This window comes from Tiliqua scincoides, chromosome 10 (assembly GCF_035046505.1).
Source record: "Tiliqua scincoides isolate rTilSci1 chromosome 10, rTilSci1.hap2, whole genome shotgun sequence".
Lineage (NCBI taxonomy): Eukaryota > Metazoa > Chordata > Lepidosauria > Squamata > Scincidae > Tiliqua > Tiliqua scincoides.
In genome coordinates, this window is record NC_089830.1 from 24467030 (window position 1) to 24487338 (window position 20309).

Genomic DNA, 20309 nt, shown 5'->3' on the forward strand with positions numbered 1-20309 from the left:
AGCCTTCTCTCCTGCAGCAGTTTTCCATTTGGTCCTCCAACTCTCAAGGGCTTGTTACATGGTATTCAGTTCACCTTCCTCAACAGTGACCCCATTGGCTCAAACAAAACTTTATAATGATTGGCTCAGACAAACTCAGACTGACTGTCTATTGGCTCATGAAAGGCACAGGCTACGATCCCCTCAGGCCAATTTACAGCAGTCAACTGAGCCCATGCTGGACTGGTTGGCAACCTTCAGTCTCGAAAGACGATGGTATAAGCCTACAGCACCCGTATTCCCAGGCTGTCTCCCATCCAAGGCCTGACTCTGCTTAGTTTCTGAGATCAGATGAGATCAGGCATGTGCAGGGTAACAGTTGCTGCCTCAACTTCTGCACATATCGTCAGTAAATAATTACAAAGCTTGAAAATGTCTTTTTTACCTTTTATATTAATTGTGATATGAAAAGGAACTCAACCAACACAATCCCATGATTGTGTCAATGTCAAAAACATTATATATCAAAGAATCACATGTGGATCCACCACTGGTGGATTGCGGTTTGGCCAACCCTTGTATATATAAGAAAATCCTGGCCATATGGAGAATGAACGGATCATATAGACCCTAAAGGCAAACCAAGCAGGTCTCCTTGGTGTGCCCTCTATTTGGCAACTGGGTTGTTGGGTTATCAGATCTCACTGACCTGGAGCTGCGTACACCCTGGTTAACCAAAGCCCTTCAACAACACTCTACTTGCTCAAATATCGCATTTATCAGGAGTGACGTGGGTAACCCCGATAATGTGTGCATTTAAAATCCCAGCCAGTGGAGGCAAGAGGAAATTTTTGCTGCCCTAGTAAAAGATGAAGCTCTTTGTCCTTGTCCTTACCTTGTGGGGAGCAGGTATGGAATGCATTCCTAATATTATGGGGTGTCAGCTGTTTCACTGAAGGCTGGTTCATTTCCTCTCCTTTTAGAGAGGAGAGCTGGGTAAAGAGGGTGGCATGAAGTGGGAGAGCTGGTGGAAATACTCAGAAAAATTAGCAAATGAGGGAGAGAGAACAAAAAGCAAGGGGTTAAACTAGGCTTGCCCCAACTGATTAATAATTTGGTTTTTGACAGATGAATATGTTAATTAATTTTAAATCAATATATAATTTTTTTTTAAAAAACTTTTTTTGAAGCTTTTGAGATAGTCAAGGAAGTGGGGTGGCTGAGGTGGGGACGGGGACTTACAAGTTTATAACCAGAAGCTTCCACTCAGGGTTAGAAGTTTGGGCCCTCTTTTCCATGATATACAATAGCGTCCTGGAGTCAAAACAGCCTGGAGTCAAAAACATCAGGAAAAAATATGCCTTTAATTCCATGAAAATTCCATGAAAATTAAGAACTGACCTAGATTGCAGACTCCTTGGGGCAGGGACCTCTGTAAAGCATCATGGGCAGTGAAGGTGTCACTCAATAGATTAGTGGCACAACACATTGGTTCTGGTAAATTCATAAACCAAGGGGTTAGCTCATTGGTCCACCAAGCAAAGCAACAAATGCTTCTGGTTCTGGTTTCAACAGTAGGGTGTCCAAGTCAGGATAAGGGAAGACAAATAGCACCAGGGATATGGGGAGTTTGGGTGGACAGTGTGGAGTCTCCTCTTCATCCTCTTCTGCCCACATATGGCAGTTTTCCCCTCATTCAACTTGGAGCCAGAACTGTGGGGCTGTGCTTTGCTCTCCTCTTTCCTGCCATTCTGTTGCACAGTCCCTCTGTTCTCTCCTAGCCGCTTCCCCGATTGGGACAGAAGATATCATCAATGGTTATGAGTGTCCAGCTCACTCCGTGCCCTGGCAGGTCTACTTCACCACTGACGGGAGCCGCTGGTGTGGAGGGTCTTTGATCAACGAGTGGTGGATTGTCTCTGCAGCTCACTGTTACGTGCCGTAAGTAGCTCGAGTATTTCCTCGCAGCGCTGGCCAAGCCAGGAGGCAGACTGAGACTTTCACCTCAGGCAGCCTCTCTGAGATCTCTGTCACCATTCTCCTCCCACCAGGTTCTAATGTCCTGCCTTCTCCCCATTTCTGTCACAACCTGTTCATTTGGCTAGATTGACTGAGATATTCTCAGTTTCTCTTGTGGGTTCAATTGTGGGTTTTAGGGCCGGCACATCGCCATGTTTGGAGGCACCTGCTCACATGCTCTATGGAATGTCCTTCTGCACCCCTGCAGGGCTAACACTCTGGTGGCCCACCTAGGTGAGCACGACACCACCCAGCCGGAAGGCACAGAGCAGGCGCTGAAGGCGGCCCTGGTTATCCGCCACCCCAATTACAATGACAAGACCCAAGACAACGACATCATGCTGGTCAAACTGGCTCAACCAGCCCGATTCAACCAGTACGTCTCCCCGATCCAGCTGCCCACCAGCTGTCCTGTTGCTGGAACCTGGTGCTTGGTCTCTGGGTGGGGGAATCTCCTAACCCACGGAGGTGAGTCTCGCTGCATCTTATTTATTTGATTTTTTTTCTATTTATTTTTTACATTTTTATATACTGGCCTTCCTCCAAGGAGTTCATTGTTCCTCTCCTCCTTTTGCCCTCACAACAATCCTGTGAGGTAGGTAAGGCTGAGAGAGAGAGAGAGAGAGAGAGAGAGAGAGAGACTGGCCCATTGTAAACCAGGAAGCTTTGTGACTGAGTGGGGATTTGAACCTGGATCCTCCAGGTCTAAGTCCAATTCCCAAACTACGACACCATCCTGGCATCTTGCAGTTATGTGTTGCCCATGGATAGAGCCTGGGAACTCTGTCTCCTCTCCACCCAGCACATCCCACTCCCCAGCAGATTTTCAACCGCTGCCACTCTAGTCACTGCTACTGCTAGAGGAGAAGGAGGGGGAACTTTCCAGATTCTTTGGAGCCAACCTCTGGCTCCAGGATGGTGCCTTGGGGTTCCAACTCACCCATGAGGCTGCCACTGTGCTTTTTAAACATTCAGAATGGATTTCTGCTTAAAATGCCATTTTGATTTCATGTGGCCATTTTGACCCCCCCGCCCCGAGGTGGCAGGATGACAGCCTCTGTTTCTTCAAAAGCAAAAACTGGGGGCATTGAGACTGAGGCATGCGCAGGAACGTCTTAACAGTGCCACTTCTCTTTCCAGTCGCATATCCCCAGAAGCTGCAGTGCCTGCAAGAGCCCATCATCCCCAGTGTGCAGTGCAAGCAAGCCTACCCCTACTACTACACCAACAACATGATGTGCGCAGGCTTCCTTCAGGGTGGCGAAAGCACCTGTCAGGTGAGTCAGGGGCTCTCTCAGGCCAGAAGCAGACCTGGCCTCCAGTCCCCTTGACCTTGAGCACCACCAGCAGACCTTGCAGGAGGGTATTGGCACATCTCTCTTGAGAAGCATTCCTGGTCTTCTTGACTTTGAGTGCAGATGCATGCTTCTGTGTTTATGTCTCAGTATACATGCGTGTGCATGTTTCCCTTGGAATGTCTCAGGTGAATTCCAAGTTTTGCTCTGGAGCAGCTATTTTCAACACTTTTTTTTCCCCATGGCACATTGATCTCTATGGTCATCTCTATGGTCTTTGCCTCTTGTGATGTCACTTCCAGCTTCCAGGAGACTATTCCAGGTTCTACGGCTCTGTTTCTAGAGCAACTGTCTATAACACAGGCCTACAAAATGGAGGGTCAGAAAAGTTTTTCCCAAACTTTATGGTGGTTTGATATGAATTTGCGGTGCCAATTCCAAAAATGGCATCCGTTTTGCCCTATCACGTCTAGTTTAGGAGATATAGTATAGCCTTATTAGTGAATGGTTCAAGCAGTTTCCTCATGAGGAAGCCATGGTGTAGGCAGGAAGTCTGGTCTAGAGGGTTGAGCCTCCGTTAGCCTGAAGATAACATCTGAAGGTCGCCAGTGCGAGGCCACCGGCACCATGCGACCTTGAAGCAGCTGACAAGCTGAGCCGAGTTATTCCACCTGCTCTGAGCGTGGGAGGATGGAGGCCAGGTTGGAGGCCAGATCAGAACGAAACATCTGAATTGTTGTAGCTCTTGAAAGATAGAGCCTTCTTTCAATTGTAAAAATCCCTAGGGGAAATTAAATTAGCATGCCTATGTAAACTGCCTTGAATAAAGTCTGAGGAGAAATCTGAGGACCTAGAAAGGCAGTATATAAACACCTGTATTATTATTATTATTATTATTATTATTATTATTATTATTATTATTATTATTATTATTATTATTAAGCTGCTTGAACCATTCACTAAAGAGGATATGCTGTGTCTCCAGAACTAGACGAGATAGGGCAAAACGCATGCCATTTTTGGAATCGGCACCCCAAATATACCAAGGAATTGGTGTAACGTTTAAGGAAGCAAAATGGCCTGTGTAATCAGTGGTTCTCAAACTTTTAGCACCAGGACACACTTTCTAGAATGAGAATCTGTCAGGACCCACCAGAAGTGATGTCATGACTGGAAGTGACATCACCAAGCAGGAAATTTTTTTAACACTCCTAGGCTGCAATCCTACCCACACATACCCAGGAATAAGTCCCATTTATATCACTGGTAAAAGCATATACACAATAGCCTGTTAAAAATATAGATCTGTAACATTTCCCCAAATGCACATACCATGGTAGCATCAAGTCTACTATATATATTAAAAAATAAAATATTGAAATGAATGGGGATCCACCTGAAATTGGCTCGCGACCCACCTAATGGGTTCCAACCCACAGTTTGAGAAACAGTGGTCTATATAGTCACAAAGAGGGACAGAAAATTTGTTACTACAAATAGTTTCTCTAGAGAGAGAGCCGCAGAACCTGGAAGAGTTTTTCAGTGATTTTCAACCTCTGTGTTCCAAGCTCCCACAGCACACCCTTGGACCTTTGGTGACATACCAATGTGCCACAACACACTGGCTGAAAATTGCTGCTCTGGAGAGTAGACCAGGCTGTAGCTCCTTGAACCAGAGAGGGACTTGATATTAGAACCCACTGTTCTGGAAACACACACAGTTTCCTTACTTTTTGCGAGCTCAACTCCTACTTACTTTCTTTCCAAGCCATGTGGTTTGATCTGGAGTCCTGCTCACTTGCACCCTCTCCAGGAGAGTTTTGGGACATCCTTGACCAAGTTGCCCTAGGGCCAGAAAACCTGGTCAGAAAACCTAGGGCCAGACACAACCCACAGCCATTCTCTTAAGATATTTGCAACCGCAAGGTGAATCATGTAGAAGGAATCACAGGGCCCAATCCTATCCAATTTTCCAGTGCTTGTGTAGCCATGCCAATGGGACGTGCGCTATATCCTGGGGTGGGGAGGCAGTCACAGCGGTCTCCAAGGTAGGGGAACATGTGTTCTCTTACCACGAGACAGCATTGCAGCTGCACCGGTGCTAGAAAGTTGGATAGGAATGGGCCCTTATTGGGGTTTAGTTTATTAGTCTTGTCCACAATTCTCCCCAGAATATCTTGCTTTCTCCCAGTCACCATTTTTATCTCTGCCCACAATGAGCACAGAGATTAGTTGAGAGTTTAACTTTTTAATAGCCAGGAAGTTCTGATCAGAAGCATTCTGCAGACACCATACTGCGCTCAGACCCAAAAGATCTTGGGAAACTGACATTGTTTTTTTTCAAGGTGATAGGACCTGCCCTACCATTAGGTTGGCAACCTTCAGTCTCGAAAGACTATGGTATAAGCCTACAGCACCCAGGATTCCCAGGCTGTCTCCCATCCAAGTGCTAACCAGGCCTGACCCTACTTAGCTTCCAAGATCAGATGAGATCTGGCATGTGCAGGGTAACAGAGTGAGCCAACCTGCCTCAGGAGGCAGATGCGGGGGGGCGCATATTATCAAGCATTTAGTTCATAGTTGTAAATATTGTTCTTATTTTCTGCCTTGAGCACCAAAACGTTTGGCACCGTGTCTACTCAGCTCTGACCCCTCTGTCCATTTCCTTGTAGGGAGACTCGGGTGGCCCCTTGGAGTGCAACGGACTGCTGGAGGGCATCGTCTCCTGGGGCTACGAATGTGCCATGAAGGGGCACCCCACCGTCTACACCAAAGTGTGCAATTACACGCCCTGGATACACCAGATGATGTCCTATTATTAGCCTTCAGGCTGTGTCTAGGCCTGGGGACATATTGCAGAAGAGCCTTAATAAATCCCTTTTTAACAGCAACAACATCATCCAGGAAAACTATAACTCTGAGGTTGTGACATGTCAAGCGAAGGGAAATGGGTAAGATCAGTGTGCTCTTTGCCATGCTGCCAGCAACACTCTAGGGCCATGTCACAGGCAATTTCGCCACTGCACCAGTGCAGAGTAATGCACGCTTTCCGCGTCTCCCCCGTGTTCTTGGCTTGAAATCGTTTTTCTTGTTTTATTCACGTAATTCTCTCCATGTGGCTGGCGGCAGACAATCTGTTACTACAGATAGTTGTCCTCAAAACAGAGCCACATAATCCTGAAGAGTTTTTCAGCAATTTTCAACCACTGGGTTCCAAACTCCTGCCTGCAGACCTTTCATGGAACATCAATGTGCCATGGCACACTGGTTGAAAATCACTGCCCTAGACGCTAGATTAGAAAAAGTGCAGGTTCAGGAAAGACAAAGCTGTGGCTGTTGAGATCCAACCGGAACCTGCATTGCAATAGGGGGGGAAAAATAAATTGACCCTAAGGCAGCCATTTTCAACCACTGTGCTGTGGCACATTGGTGTGTCGCGAATGGTCCACAGGTGTGCCACTGGAATTTGGGGGAAGGTCATTTATAAGTAGAGCCAATGGAGATGTGAGCCCCCTACTGGCAGCATGGTGTCAATTGTCAAAAACCTGATGGTGTGCCTTGACAATTTTAGTGCCTTGTCAGTGTGCCTTGAGATGAAAAAGACTGAAAATCACTGCCCTAAGGGTAGAGCAGAAAATTGTGGCCAGTTGGAGTGACAGACATGGACATTTTTCCTCATTTAGGGGTTCTTGTGTGAAATCAGTTCATGAAGTCAGAAGGTTCATTTGCATTACAGTGGCCTCTCCATCCAACACATGGGAGAAGCTGAGACTCCCTACCTACTATGAACTTAGATCTGTTTTATACCCATTGAACTGTCATGGCTTCCCCCCAGAGAGTTCTGGGTATTGTGGTTTGTAGAGTGCGAGATTTTCAGAGAATAACTGCTAGCCCCCATGTCCCCCCGGCACAGAACGTCAGCTCCCACCGTTCCCAAAGGAAGGATTGTGACTCTGGAACCCAGGAAGAACCCAAGACCTTTTGATGGCTAAAGTAGTGCATCCAATGCTATCCCCCTTGCATAGTGCTTTGCTGTGTGAAATGCCCCCCCCCCCATACTGAGGGTTCTGTCAATTTCTGATGCTTTTCCTCCTCTTGGAATAGGAAATAGAGCAGAAGAGGAAATGTAGAGCAGACAAAAGTTCTGGGTTAGAGCCCCTCCGAAATGCTCTCTTCCGCTCTGTTCCTCTCTTCCTTTTATAATTCAGGGTGTGGGAGGATAAGAAGAGGCGGCAGAGGTGTGTGGGTGGCATCAAGACCGGCCCATCTATGAGGCCAACTGAAGCAGCTGCATCAGGCAGCAGTTCGGTGGGGTTGCCCATCTCTATCTGTCTACTGCCCTTTGCCAGGATGAGTGCCCTTGCCAATTCAACAGCTGAGCTGACGGCCAGCCTGCTCCAGTCAGTGTCAGAACATCAGAAGAGCCCTGCTGGATCAGGCCAAAGGCCCATCTAGTTCAGCTTCCCATCTCTCACAGTGGCCCACCAGATGCCTCAGGGAGCACATGAGACCTGCACCCTGTTTCCACTCCCTTGCGCCTGGCATTCTAAGGTAGCCTACTTCTAAAACCAGGAGGTTGCACATACCCATCACGGCTTGTAACCTGTGATGGATTTTCCTCCATCAATCTGTCCAATCCCCCATTTAAAGGCATCTAGGCCAAGTGTCATCACCACATCCTGTGGCAAGGAGTTCCACAGACTAATGACACCCTGGGGAAAGAAATACTTTCTGGTCTGTGGTGCAGAGGTGCTCAGAATGCAGAGATTCCCTCCCTCTGTTTCTCAAAGAATCAAGCCAACCCACAACTGAGGAAAGAGGCAGCAGTTTTTACATTATGTCAGGAAATAAGCTTTATTCAATGGTTAAGAAGGGGAGCATCTCTCCCTGCGGAATGTGTGAGGACACGGAGGGGAGTGACCTCAGCTTGCAACTTCTTACTGATCTGTCACCACAGAAAGAAGGGAAGCCACATCACATTGCTGGTCGAGTCTCACCAACTCTGCCACCAGTGGTACGCCTGGTCACCCACGATGTTGGTGTATGTGCTAAATGACTTCTTACTTTTTTCAAAGAGCTCCCTGTGATAATAGCAAAACCAAGAAGGAGCCGTGATGTTAGAAAGCTGAGAGAATGGACATCCTTTCTCACCAACCTACAGGCACCCCTGAGAGTGTGTTTTTCTACCACTGAATCTCAATCCTAACCCAAAGTTGCATGCTTTCCCCATGCAACTTTGCCACAGCAGCCTGGGGAAGGGACGAGGCTTAGAGTGGGAAGACGGCACAGGGCAGGGCAGGTCTGTTCATTAGGCAATCCTGTCTCCCACTGGCTTCCACATGCCCGTTCCTCCTCCCTGCATTCAAAAAGGAAGAGGAAGTGAGGAGAGGAAAGTGGTGGGCCAGAGTGTCAGAGACACTCTGGCCCACCACTCTCCTATGCTTCCTCTTCTGCTCCACCCGACCTTTCCTCTTCTATTCCAGAGGCAAGGAGCAGCAGTGGAGGCTGCAGCTGCCACATTGACGGATAGGAGATTCGTATCTGACACATGCAAGGGAACACTGGCATTTGCCAACCCACTTCAGGCACCAGGGAATCTTGGGTCAACCCTGGTACATGAAAAAATGGTTCATCATCTCCGACAGCGGAGATCATCATCTCCGACAGCTGCTGGGGGGGGGCAGGCCTCAGTTGCCAGGCCACAGGGGAGTGTCCAAGAGGCCAAGAGGAGATGACTAGGGGGTGCCCCCCTACAGTGCTCTGGGTGTTTCCTGGACTCTCCATGGGGGACGGACGACAACTCAGCATTCATTGCTTAAAGCAGTGAAAACATTGCTTAAAACGAAGTTGGACCCACCTGCCTTCCCCCGCTTCCATTTGGCTCCAAAATGGACCCATTTCAGAAGCCGTAAGGGTGTCCAATGCAGGTGTGGGGGTGCTGTGGTGATGCGGGGGTGTGTGTGACATCACTGTGTCACCCCCCCAGGTGCTGTTAGGCCCCAGGACCCTCTTACAATATAAAGTCATACTCTAAGCACATATATAACCTAGTCATAAGGACATGCACCCCAGCCCAGGTGATATATGGATGGAGTTTTCCCACTGATAGGATGGGGGCATTCAATGCATAGGTTTCTGTTGCAAAGCCCCCGTCCCACCCCTGGCCACCACTGCTGCCCTGCCTCCTTCTCACCAGGCTTTATCTTTCCACTCCAATGACTTGATATTGTCTATCCAGCTCTGGGCTGTGCCAGTGAATGAATCCCAGTAGCTCTGGGCTGCCTCTTGAAGTTGGTCAAGTGCCACCTTTTCTTGGACTTCCCTCTTCTGGAGGTGGTAGCTGCAAACTTCTGCAAAGCAGCACAAAATGCATTCAGACTGGGTCTTCCCCTCCAACAGATAGCGGTGCCAAGGAGGTATTAAACGACAATAAGCAAAGCAGGCGGTGTCCTCATGAGGACTAGAGGCTTTAAAACCCTGTCACAAAACCCTGTCACAAAAGGACGTGAACCCAGATTCTAACTAGAAACACCATTAGCGTCAGCCCTGGGTCTGCCATGAAAATCGATACTGACTCAAACGAGATAAGGTGGTGGGGACGGCCATGCGGCCACAGCAGGATGGGGTTTTTGTGCTTTTGATGGCTGTGCAGGAGAGAATATCAGCAGTGCAGATTTTCTTGCAAGAAAAGAGAAAAAAGGTAGTGGTTAAAACTTCTTCTTCTGCAGAACGCATTCAGCCCAACCCTCTGCTTGGACGTCCATTTTTGCTGGTTTCAGTGTGATTTTCAAATAAGTGCACGTAGGATAGCAGCCTGAAAGGCACAGAAATCCCAGCTTCCTTCATAGAGTAGAGTTGCCCTATTCCCAACCATGATTTGCAACGTCACTGTTCTGGTCCAATGCGTCCTCACATTCCAGCCTATTGCCGTTTTGCATCACACGGGCGAACGCAAAACCTGACGTGGCTTGCACTGCACTGCACAGCAGTCTATGTGGATAACAGATTGAAGTGCCTTCCAAATTAGCAGGGTTGGGGGAGGGGGCCACTTACCAGAGCAGAAAAGCAGCAGGAGAAATGAAGCGACTACAACTTTCAGATCCATTTTCACAACAGTTGCCTACAATGTCGAAAGAGACACGTTTGCCAAGGTAAATAAGAGCTCGAAAAGCCACGAAGCCGAACACCCCTTTGGAAATAGCGGGCCCCTCTTTGACCTGGAGGATTTCCAGGGTCACGTTTTCCCTCCACCAAGAGGACAGTGCCGTATAATGGTTAGAGCATTTAGCCCAATATATGTGCTTTCTGCTGTTGAGGAGAAGCAAACCTGGTAGCAGAATAATAAGGTGGGAAAATGCTTGAAGAGCACCATGCACTGACTCTCATGCGCAATACACACACACAAGATGCAAGAACAAGGCTCAAAAAAAAAGACAGTGAAGAACCGGCAGAGACAGGATTCTGCAATTTGGGTTTTGGAAGCTAGTCCTCAGTTCTCCCATTGCTTCTCTAGGACAAGCTGCAAAAATGCTCTGATCAGACAACAAAAGAGTCCTTCCCACATTTACATCTGCTAACTCACAGACATGCACATTTAAAACAGGCTGCAGCCTCAACGGAAGAGGGAAGCGGCAGCTGAATATTGGTGTTTTTGAATCCTGCCCTGTTCACCACACCAACCAGCCCATGACTCCCAGGGAAAAGGGTCCGTAGTGATGGTTCTCCCCACTGTCTTCTAGGGTGGCTTCTGCGGTGGTTTCCTTGGCCAGGCACAAGATCTTTGGTCTCAGGTGCAGGGGCCAAAACCGAAGAATCCCAAGCTTTTCCTCACCACCTCCCAGCAGATCAGGACTGAGTCCAGGATGCAAAGGTGACAGCCTCCAATCTGAAACCCCAAGAACACAAATGCACACTCACTCTCTCCTGGCCAGGTCCGTGGTCTGTCCCCCCAAGCAAAGTCCAAGCACGGGACATTTATACAAGGCTGCATCTGGTCAAAGGAACTCCCCACCTCTTCCGTGTCCAAAGTCTGAGCAAACAGGTCCAGAGCTGCGATGCCGATGGTGAAGAGGGTCCAACGTTTGACACCTTTCAGAGCTAGCAGTGGCCTGGTGGGGGGGGGGGATTAGAGGGCTGCCCAGCTTCTCCTCCAGTGACTGGTCTTGTGTCCCTTATGCACCCCAGAGACCCCAAGGCTAAGTTCTCGTTACCGTCTTAGAGCTTCCCTTTTTGCTCCCTGCACCCATCAAGGGACAAATCCTGCACCCATCAGGGTGTTTGAACCTGTAAAGCTGTGAAATGTTGAGTTGGTGCTTTGGCCACTGATCCGAACATTGACCGCACTGGCTGGCAGCAGCAGCTCTCCAGGGTTCCAAAGAGGGGTCCCAAGGACAGAGCCTGGGACTTTCTGGACACAAAGTAGGTGTGTCGCGACGGCTCAATGCCCCCTCCCCAATTTGGGTGTTGAGCCACACAAAATGCAGGGGGTTTTCCTTGGAAGCAGAGACAAAGCAGGCTCTGGGCAGCAGGAAAGCACATTTGGGAAGCTCTGGTGCTGGGAAAAGAGGGCTTGCTGAGGATCTCCAGAGCCTGAAGTAGTTCGGATTTGGGGAGCAATGCCTCCTGGGGGGCTGGGGAGCCTGCGCTGGGCCCTAGCCTTCACTCAGCCCTTTCCAACCTGTGCATTGCAAATAGCAACATCCATATGAAGGCAGGGTGACTTTCCAGCACTCTCCTAGTTCCAAAGTATATGAAAGAGACAAAAACTGTAGCATTCATTGAGCTTTAAGGGGGAATTTTCAAAGGTGCAGCTTTTTCAGTCATGCCTGGCAACCGGGCTGGCCTGAGACCCCACCCCCCACCCCACATTTTACCTTCTTGAGCACTTTGCCAGCCCACAGGCTTCCCCATTCCTTTTCCCCCCAAACCCTAGATTTGAAAAGTGGCAGAGGAAGTGTGGGTGCCAAGAGAGAATTTGCCACATCATCAAAATTTGCCACATCACTTCAGGGTAAACATAAGAACAACATAAGAACAGCCCCGCTGGATCAGGCCATAGGCCCATCTAGTCCAGCTTCCTGTATCTCACAGCGGCCCACCAAATGCCCCAGGGAGCACACCAGAACAAGAGACCTGCAAGGCTTCCTGGGAATTGTAGTTAAGAACATAAGAACAGCCCCACTGGATAAGGCCATAGGCCCATCCAGTCCCTGTATCTCACAGCGGCCCACCAAATGCCTCAGGGAGCACACCAGATAACAAGAGATCTCATCCTGGTGCCCTCCCTTGCATCTGGCATTCTGACATAGCCCATTTCTAAAATCAGACGGTTGCGCATACACCTCATGGCTTGTGCCCCGTAACAGGAGATCTTGGCCCAGCCCTGAGTCTGGGTGGGATGTCCAGGCTTGAAAACAGCCACTGCCAAGCACTTCTGACCCAGCAGCTCCATAGCTTCCTTTACACAGTTTCCAAGCCTTGTGGGAGCTGCCCGGCCATAAACTGTGCTTGCTCTTCTGCCATTTCTGGCTTGATGCTCCATTTCTTTATCCAGAGTGTTCCCTAGAACAGAGCACTACGATGAGGCAGCTGCTGGGAGTGAAGGGACGGATCACTTTGGAACAGGGAGAAAGAGAATTCCTGCACCATAGCTGCAGAGGATTATGGGTAAAGAAAGTGACCACGGCCAGGAAGCTGAGTAGTGCAGCTTCCTCTGCTGCCACGACCGCCGCCAAAAAGGATGCTTTAGAGTGCAAGGATTTATGTATAGAAAACTGGGACAGGTGGTGAGAGTAGGTGGGGGAATCTGTGTTGTTGGTGGATCCTCCATTGCCGGTTCGAGCCTTGCACATCTGTTAATTGACAGCACAAGCCTAGGCATGTCTACTCAAAAGTAAGCCCCATTCAGTGTGTGTGTGTGTGTGTGTGTGTGTGTGTGTGTGTGTGTGTGTGTGTGTGTGTGTGTGTGTGTGTGTGTGTCAAAGTAAGTGCGTCCAGGAGTATAGGACTATTTGCAGGATTATACAGAACTCCCTGTCAGGGTTCCTATTAGAGGCTTGCAACAAGTTTTCTCCTAGACCAAAGGACGAGAGATGCAGGGGCGAATCGGAGTACAGCTGGACTGTATTTAAGGGTACACCTACTACTAAGTATACTTACATTCTAAGGGTGTACTGTGACGTAAAGAGAGTCAGTTCACTGTGCTTGGCCGACTTTTGTACAAGATTGTCCTTGGACAATGACGTAGAAAGCCACTCCAGCATAATTTGTCAACATGTATACCAGGGATGTGTGGTGGGAGAGCAAAAAGCTTCGAAAAGCGCTGCCACGCATGAGCTTTTTGAAGGACTTTGCTGGGGAGGCTCTGTCTCCCCTGCCTCCCCATGTCCCTGATGTATACATAGGATGTACATGTACAGAACCGCTTTCAAGCTGATCCCATGAACTTCGGCTGTTGTACGGAAAGACTGCAGTTCCATTTGAGCAAGGAAGCCTCCACTCCTCCTGCTCGACCAGGGGTGCAAGCATTGTCTGAAATATCTTCTGGCTGCAGGACAGGTGACTTTGGGTCCAAAGGGTTATTTATTCAGAAGTCCAAAACGATGAGCAGCCAGGGTTGGGGAAGACAAGGACCATTTGCTCGGCTTGTGCAATATTTGCTCCCGGTCACTTATTAACTGACTTGATTCTGGGGCACCCTGAAAAAAAACCCTGTCTTCCCAGACTGGCAGCAAGCAAGATCTCGGACTACAGAAAGGTGGGCATTGATCAAGAACCCAAGCGATAACAGGGACCTACCCACATGTCTCAGTGTGGATGTCATCTTGCAAAATCTGGGTGGGGAAGGGGGCAGACATTCATGCTGGAACCCTTCCCTCCAGGACTGAGTAACCAGATGCAAATAATTAAATAAAGGCTCCATGTCATCAGAGAAGCATTTTTATCTATTGGGGTGGCATAAGTGACTGCAACAACAATAATACAAAAGGTAGAAAAGAGTAGAGTGGTTGCAGGATCTACCCCTAGAAAGCCAGAAGAAGTCTTGGCATCCCAGGACTCCCCAGGGGACACAGAAAAACCTTCCTTCCAGTGGGTTTTGAAGAATTTGGGATCCTGTGCCTTCCACCGAGAGGGGTGAGTTCAGTCAGATCCCTGATTGGAAAAAACTTCCTTCCATTTTGCCTTCAGCTTCTGGAAGGTGTCCGAGAACCAGTTGCTGTAAATGTTAAGATTTCAGAATGAGAGAAGGCTACCACCCTCTGGCTGCAATCTGCTCACATTCATCCCTTCTTAGCCTCACTTAGCCTATCCCTTTCTCAGCACTACCATTTAGCACAAATGCCAACAGGAGCCCAGTGTGAATCCTCTCACCTCATGGTAACTCTGTAGCCAATGAATGAGGCGGGAGAGAGTAATGAACTCTCTCTCTCTCTCACACACACACACACACACACACACACACACACACACACACACACACACACACACACACACACCATCTGAGTAAGGGTGCATTTAGGTTTTGCATTCAGTGAAATCACTGCAACCAGGAAATCACAGATTCATAGAAACATAGAGTTGGGATGACCTAAAAGGTCATCTAATCTGACCCCCTGCCTGTAGCAGGAAATCCTTCCAGAGCTGTTGTTTAAAATTCAGAGAACTATGGATGTGAAGCTTGCACTGACCTAGCAGACACCTCCAGAGCTAGAAGGCAAAGGTGCTATCCACCTAGCAGGCACTTTGCTTTCCAGATTGAAGGAGTTTTGAAGTTCAGCCCCTCAGAATTGCTGTCCTTATGGACAGGAACTGAAAAATCCCCTGCAGTGCTTTCTCACACTCTCCCTTTCCTTATTCTCTTTCCTCTTTGCATTGTCCGCCTCAGTGGTCCTCAGGCTTCTAAAGGGTGGGAAGCACTGATTCAATCCCATACATTCTTGTCCGACTTTGCCATGCCCTCTCCTGGTGGCTGAAGGAACCAGCAAAATTACCCTCTAATAAATTTGGGGCAAGTGTGACTTTACTGTCTACTGAGAGTGAGTTTTCCCTACACAGCAAATACTTATTGGGTTGCTTCCTCCCCTGCCTCGCTCAAGTCATGGAGTGCCTGATCAAGCCTGGCACATCTAGTAACTGCCACGCTGGGTTTGGGGGCAATAAGTCTTTTTTTTTTGGGGGGGGGGGAGAGAGATGTAGCCAGGATGCAAAACCAGGGGCAGACTTCAGTTTGGGGGCTGAAGGAGATTCAATTACAAACCACAACTCAGATTGGCCAAGGAGCATGTGATCAACAAAGATATGGAAGCAATATTCCAGGTTATGGTTCCAAGGAGTGACAGGAGCATTGCGTCCTGGACAACTGTGTTCCGGTCAAATGCATGCTGGTATTGGACATTTGCGTCTGGACATCTGTGTCCCAATATCTATTTATATTAGAGGCATTTTATTTATTTTTTTAAATGTAAAGGCGGGGTTAGGATTAGGGCTGATATAAGAGGCTTAGGGTATAAAACATGGGGCTTGTTGCCAAGGTAGTTTGTTGCCACTTATAGTGAGATGCCAGCAACTGGGATTTAAAAAAACAAACAAACCAAAAAAAAGCACCATGAATGTCCAGGGAGGCCAATGATTTGACCAGGACACCATAATCCAGGATGCAAATACCTTAGTAACAGTCCCAGTGCTCACGATATGGACCGCTTGCTGAAGCTAGGGCAGGATAGGAACCTGCCTGGGACGTTGTGTTCCACCACAAGGAGAAAAGCGGGGTAGAAATCCAGTTCATGAACTAAACTAATATCCTGGAGGAGGCCTTGCACCTTCCCCTCCCTCTCCACCCAGCTGGGCAAGAAAGCAGCCAAACTCTGACCTGGTCCTGTTCCTGAACTCGCTGTTCTGGAAATCATGGTAGGCTGTTTTGGCCTTCTCTTCAACACGGCTGACGAATGTCTGCACGTCCTGCTGGAATTGCTCAAACTTCTGAGACAAGGGGGACTCCGTCTCCGTCTCCGCAGGGTCTTGAAGACGGCCAAGAAAACACAGGGGCAGATATTGAGAATGGGGTCTCGGGGCCTGGGAGTTCCAGACATTCACCGCATCTGACGGGTGAGTGTTCATTTGCCCCCTTTTTCAGCACACCAACCCACACGCGGTGGTGGGGAGGCACTGTCTCCTTCCACGAGCCCCATTTCCTCACCTCTTATCAAGCTCACCCCACCTGGCTTGAAAGTTCAAGCAAAGCAGGTGAGACTGAGGATTTGACCAGTCATTTCTAAATTCGCCTTTGCAACGAGAAATATGAAGGGGCAGAGAATTGCAGGTTGAACTTTCCCCCCGTCAGTGGTGTTCCTGGGGGTCCCCGCGCCCGGGCCAACCCCAGGATTCCCCCAGGGGCCCCCATAATGCCCTGCAACAATCCTATGCAGAAGACATTGCAGGGAAAAGCTACTGGCTGGTGGTTGACGGTTGTTGAGAGATGCTCAACTATCACTGGTTGGCAACCTTCAGTCTCAAAAGACTATGGTATAAGCCTATAGCACCAGGTATTCCCAGGTTGTCTCCCATCCAAGTACTAACCAGGCCTGACCCTGCTTAGCTTCTGAGATCAGACAAGATCTGATACAGCTATGTGAGTACACATAAACTTTCCTGCCACCACCATCAAGGGAACTACGCCTCCTCCTGAGCCTTGGGGAGGCAACTCAGGGCGAGCACTTGAACTCGGAGCCAGCCTCTCCAGGCTCCAGAATGCTGCTTCTTCAGGGAAGTGTTTCTTCAGCCCTGAACATCTTCCCACGCCAATGTACACCTGTTCTTCCTGTGGCTTCTAAACCCAGCGGCACCTGCCCACATCCAGCCGCTCCAGGCCAGGTGGCACCTCAAGGGCAGCAAAATGGTTCCCACAGAAGCAGAGTCAGGGATGGGGCCAGGCCGGATCTGGATTGGCAACTCCAACCGGTAGACTCTGCCAGAGGGCTTTGCTTGGGTCCAGGAGTGCCAGGAGAAGGTGGAAAGCTGAAGTGACAGCAATCCGGTGCAAGCCTTCGCCATGAGGCCTGCTGACTTGCCAAAAGAGAACCGGCTGGGCTTGCTCCTCCTTTCCCCATCACAGAGACGTAGTTTTTGTGATTGCGCAAAAAACGTAGGAGTGGAGCTTGCTGCGGCACGACTGCCTTTGATTTGCTACTAGGCAGGTGGGGGCAGGATGGAAGGGATCTCTGGGACACTCACCTGTCGCAGCAACAGACAAAGCCAGGAGGACCACAGCGGCAGAAACGGCGACCTGCATGGTCTTTGGGGGTACTGGAGCTCCTGGGGGAAGAAATCAATGAGAGAAATGGGGCTGACCTACAACAATAATACGTACTCAGGGGGACACGCACTTGTTCGCTTTCTACCTTTCATACAGCTGCTAAAGGCGCAGGAACCCTGCTAGGAAAAAAAGGTGGCAACCCTATCTTGGTGGCAAAGGATAAATAAATGAAACATTAAAAACTTTTGGGGGCTAACTTATTGCCAGCCAGGTGCCTTTTTCTACCCTTTACTCTCTTCTGCAGCCCCAGTCCTGCTTGTTTTCCCCATTTACGACCCCACTGATTCCCTTCTCCTTTGCCTCCCACTCTTAAGTGTACTGCATGAAAATCAAAAACCAAATAAAGCAAGAAAGGTCCTGCTCCCCTCACTTGAACTGCTGCACGACAGGCAGGCATTTAATTGGTGATGCTGTTCTTGGCACGGAGTCCGGAGAATTGTTTCATCACCGCGCATCGGGCACAGGAGTGAGCCCCAGCAAAATACTGGCTATCTTACCTGTGCTTGTCCTTTGAGACCCCTTCCCAGGAACTCGGTTACCTTGCCATGTCAATAAACCGATCTCCTCTTTGCCCACTCCCGTTGGCTTTCTGGCCAGGGGGGCAGAGCTGGAGCCTGGTGGCGCAGCTGGCAAAGACTCCTGCCTGAAGGGTCCCAGAGCTGCTGCCAGGTCGATGAAGGCACCTTGACAAACTGATGACCCACCTGGGCAGGAGTCTGTCCCAGGTGGGCAGCCGGAGCCCAGCCTCTCCCCTTCTTCCCCCTTCACTTACCTGCAGCTGATGAGTCGGTACAGTCCCAGATCCTGTAACGGCAGCGTCTCCCTGGCTGCCTCTGCCTATAAACCTACTATCTGCCTCCGTCATCCACCCCCTGCCCTCCCCACAAGGGTGCAACCTGACCCTACAGATGCTCGTTTTCCTTCTCCTCCCTATAATTAGTAGTTTGCGCCATTCCCCCTCTGGGAAATCTGCAGCCAGAGATGCTTTAAGAAAAGAAGAAAGGCTTTTTGTGCAGCCAGTTTCCTTGCACTTTAAGGATACGGGGGGGGAGGGGGGAGGAAAGGCTTATTTTCCAGACTCAGCACTTTCTGAGCAAGCAAAAGGGGGGGGGGGCAAAAGAACAGGCCACACACCTTCTGCAGTCTCAATTTGACCCAAAGGCACTTGGTTGCAGTCAAGGCCACCCCAAGACTCTTCCCTGCTGCCCTCCTTCCCCCAGTTGCATGCCAGCCTCTGCCCTTCCTTGGGCTTGAAAAGGAAGAGCGGAGCAAGGCAGTGCAGAGGAGGGGAGAAGGATGAGCTGGAGAGAAACCACCTCCCCGAGGCAACTGCTTCAACTGGCCTCATCGATGAACCGGTTTTGATTACAGTATTTGAGTTTGGGAGGAAGGGGGAAAGGAAGGGGATCTTTCATAAAATCCACATTCCCCCATCTCCCCAGTTCCAAGTCAAATCATTCTCCCACTCTGGAACTTTTAAAAATGCTAGCAATTTCCTTCCTTCCCTTCCCTCCATAGCCCTGATCCAAATCTCCACCCCCACAGCTGCTTTTGGAGAACAAAAATGACACCAAGGGTTCTAGGCATGGAATTCCCACATGTCATGTCAAGCCTGGTGGGTGTCTAAGCTAGTGACTAGCCCCACATCCGGTGGCTGTGAGTTCCACCGGTTACCTCTAGGGTATGTGAACCGTCCCATTTGTAGCCATCCCAAAACTCCTACCCATCCATTTCCTTTACAGTGACTCTAGTTGCTAACATCATGAGATAGTTTGAAAGCTCTTTCTGTTGACTGCTTGTTCCATATTTTGCCATCTCTGAACCAAGTTATAAGAACATAAGAACAGCCCTGCTGGATCAGGCCAAAGGCCCATCTAGTCCAGCTTCCTGTATCTCACAGCGGCCCACCAAAAGCCCCAGGGAGCACCCAAGACAACAAGAGACCTGCATCCTGGTGCCCTCCCTTGCATCTGGCATTTAGCCCATTTCTAAAATCAGGAGGTTGCACATACACGTCATGGCTTGTAACCCGTAATGGATTTTTCCTCATGAAACTTGTCCAATCCCCTTTTAAATGCATCTAGGCCAGATGCCATCACCACATGCTGTGGCAAGGAGTTCCACAGACCAACTACACGCTGAGTAAAGAAATATTTTCTTTTGTCTGCCCTAACTCTTCCAATACTCAATTTTAGTGGATGTCCCCTGGTGTCCTCGTTTCCCCCCCCCCCCCCAGTCATTCTGTTACTGATCTAAAAATGATCAGGTTCTGCTGAAGTGATGATGCAATTTAATACATCTCTTGCTTTCAGGTAGCGATAAAGGGCAGAGATTTAATAAAGATTTACCTGTGATAAGGGCTGCAGGAGTCAGGAAATAATGAGATAAGAGGCAGGAATGTTATCTGGTGTGGGGAGGAGGGGTGTATAACCTTTGTTGTATGATGTCAAAATTGGTTTATCTCTTAAGAGAAACTCTCTTGAGTCAGACCTCTCAGGAGAGTTTACAGGTTTGCTTTCAAGAAGTTACCTGATCTGGGGCTGAGATTTGTAGTGGCAAAGATTGAAGTGTGGGAATCGATCATAATTCTCCCCCCCTTAAGACCAAAAAAATGTGTTGTCCAGCTGCATACTTCTATTCAGTGGCATTGCTGGGGGGGGGGGGTTTGCAGGCTGCATTGGGTGATGTGCGGGGGGGGGGGGAGA

The 20309-nt window shown here is 49.1% G+C and overlaps 3 protein-coding genes across 3 annotated transcripts; 1 reads left to right on the top strand and 2 right to left on the bottom strand.

Annotated features, from left to right (window-relative positions):
• The first annotated feature begins 848 nt into the window (after positions 1 to 848).
• On the top strand, positions 849 to 6115 carry LOC136661083 (trypsin-like). The gene is made up of 5 exons (XM_066638103.1): positions 849 to 888; positions 1761 to 1920; positions 2207 to 2466; positions 3139 to 3275; positions 5966 to 6115. The coding sequence occupies exons 1-5, from the start codon at positions 849 to 851 to the stop codon at positions 6113 to 6115; spliced, it is 747 nt and encodes a 248-aa protein (XP_066494200.1).
• Positions 6116 to 8185: 2070 nt separating this feature from the next.
• Positions 8186 to 10398, bottom strand: LOC136661171 (apolipoprotein C-II-like). The gene is made up of 3 exons (XM_066638210.1): positions 10347 to 10398; positions 9487 to 9643; positions 8186 to 8374 (listed from the first exon to the last, which is right to left on the bottom strand). Exons 1-3 carry the CDS (start codon positions 10396 to 10398, stop codon positions 8287 to 8289), a joined length of 297 nt encoding a protein of 98 aa, XP_066494307.1. The 3' UTR covers positions 8186 to 8286.
• Positions 10399 to 14215: 3817 nt separating this feature from the next.
• On the bottom strand, positions 14216 to 18563 carry APOC1 (apolipoprotein C1). The gene is made up of 4 exons (XM_066639079.1): positions 18377 to 18563; positions 17523 to 17603; positions 16162 to 16309; positions 14216 to 14508 (listed from the first exon to the last, which is right to left on the bottom strand). The coding sequence occupies exons 2-4, from the start codon at positions 17578 to 17580 to the stop codon at positions 14433 to 14435; spliced, it is 282 nt and encodes a 93-aa protein (XP_066495176.1). The 5' UTR covers positions 17581 to 17603; positions 18377 to 18563; the 3' UTR covers positions 14216 to 14432.
• Between the last annotated feature and the right edge of the window lie 1746 nt (positions 18564 to 20309).

What these genes read in the sequence shown, in the direction of transcription:
- LOC136661083 (XM_066638103.1), top strand. Translation starts at nt 849, where the DNA reads ATGAAGCTCTTTGTCCTTGTCCTTACCTTGTGGGGAGCAG. An exon ending in GAATCTCCTAACCCACGGAG is followed by an intron (nt 2,467 to 3,138) that starts GTGAGTCTCGCT and finishes TTCTCTTTCCAG; the next exon opens with TCGCATATCCCCAGAAGCTG. An exon ending in GTGGCGAAAGCACCTGTCAG is followed by an intron (nt 3,276 to 5,965) that starts GTGAGTCAGGGG and finishes ATTTCCTTGTAG; the next exon opens with GGAGACTCGGGTGGCCCCTT.
- LOC136661171 (XM_066638210.1), bottom strand. Translation starts at nt 10,398, where the DNA reads ATGGATCTGAAAGTTGTAGTCGCTTCATTTCTCCTGCTGCTTTTCTGC. An exon ending in CCTGCTGCTTTTCTGCTCTG is followed by an intron (nt 9,644 to 10,346) that starts GTAAGTGGCCCC and finishes GCTGCTTTGCAG; the next exon opens with AAGTTTGCAGCTACCACCTC. An exon ending in GAGTGGAAAGATAAAGCCTG is followed by an intron (nt 8,375 to 9,486) that starts GTGAGAAGGAGG and finishes CTATTATCACAG; the next exon opens with GGAGCTCTTTGAAAAAAGTA.
- APOC1 (XM_066639079.1), bottom strand. Translation starts at nt 17,580, where the DNA reads ATGCAGGTCGCCGTTTCTGCCGCTGTGGTCCTCCTGGCTTTGTCTGTT. An exon ending in TTTGTCTGTTGCTGCGACAG is followed by an intron (nt 16,310 to 17,522) that starts GTGAGTGTCCCA and finishes GCCGTCTTCAAG; the next exon opens with ACCCTGCGGAGACGGAGACG. An exon ending in GAGTTCAGGAACAGGACCAG is followed by an intron (nt 14,509 to 16,161) that starts GTCAGAGTTTGG and finishes TAACATTTACAG; the next exon opens with CAACTGGTTCTCGGACACCT.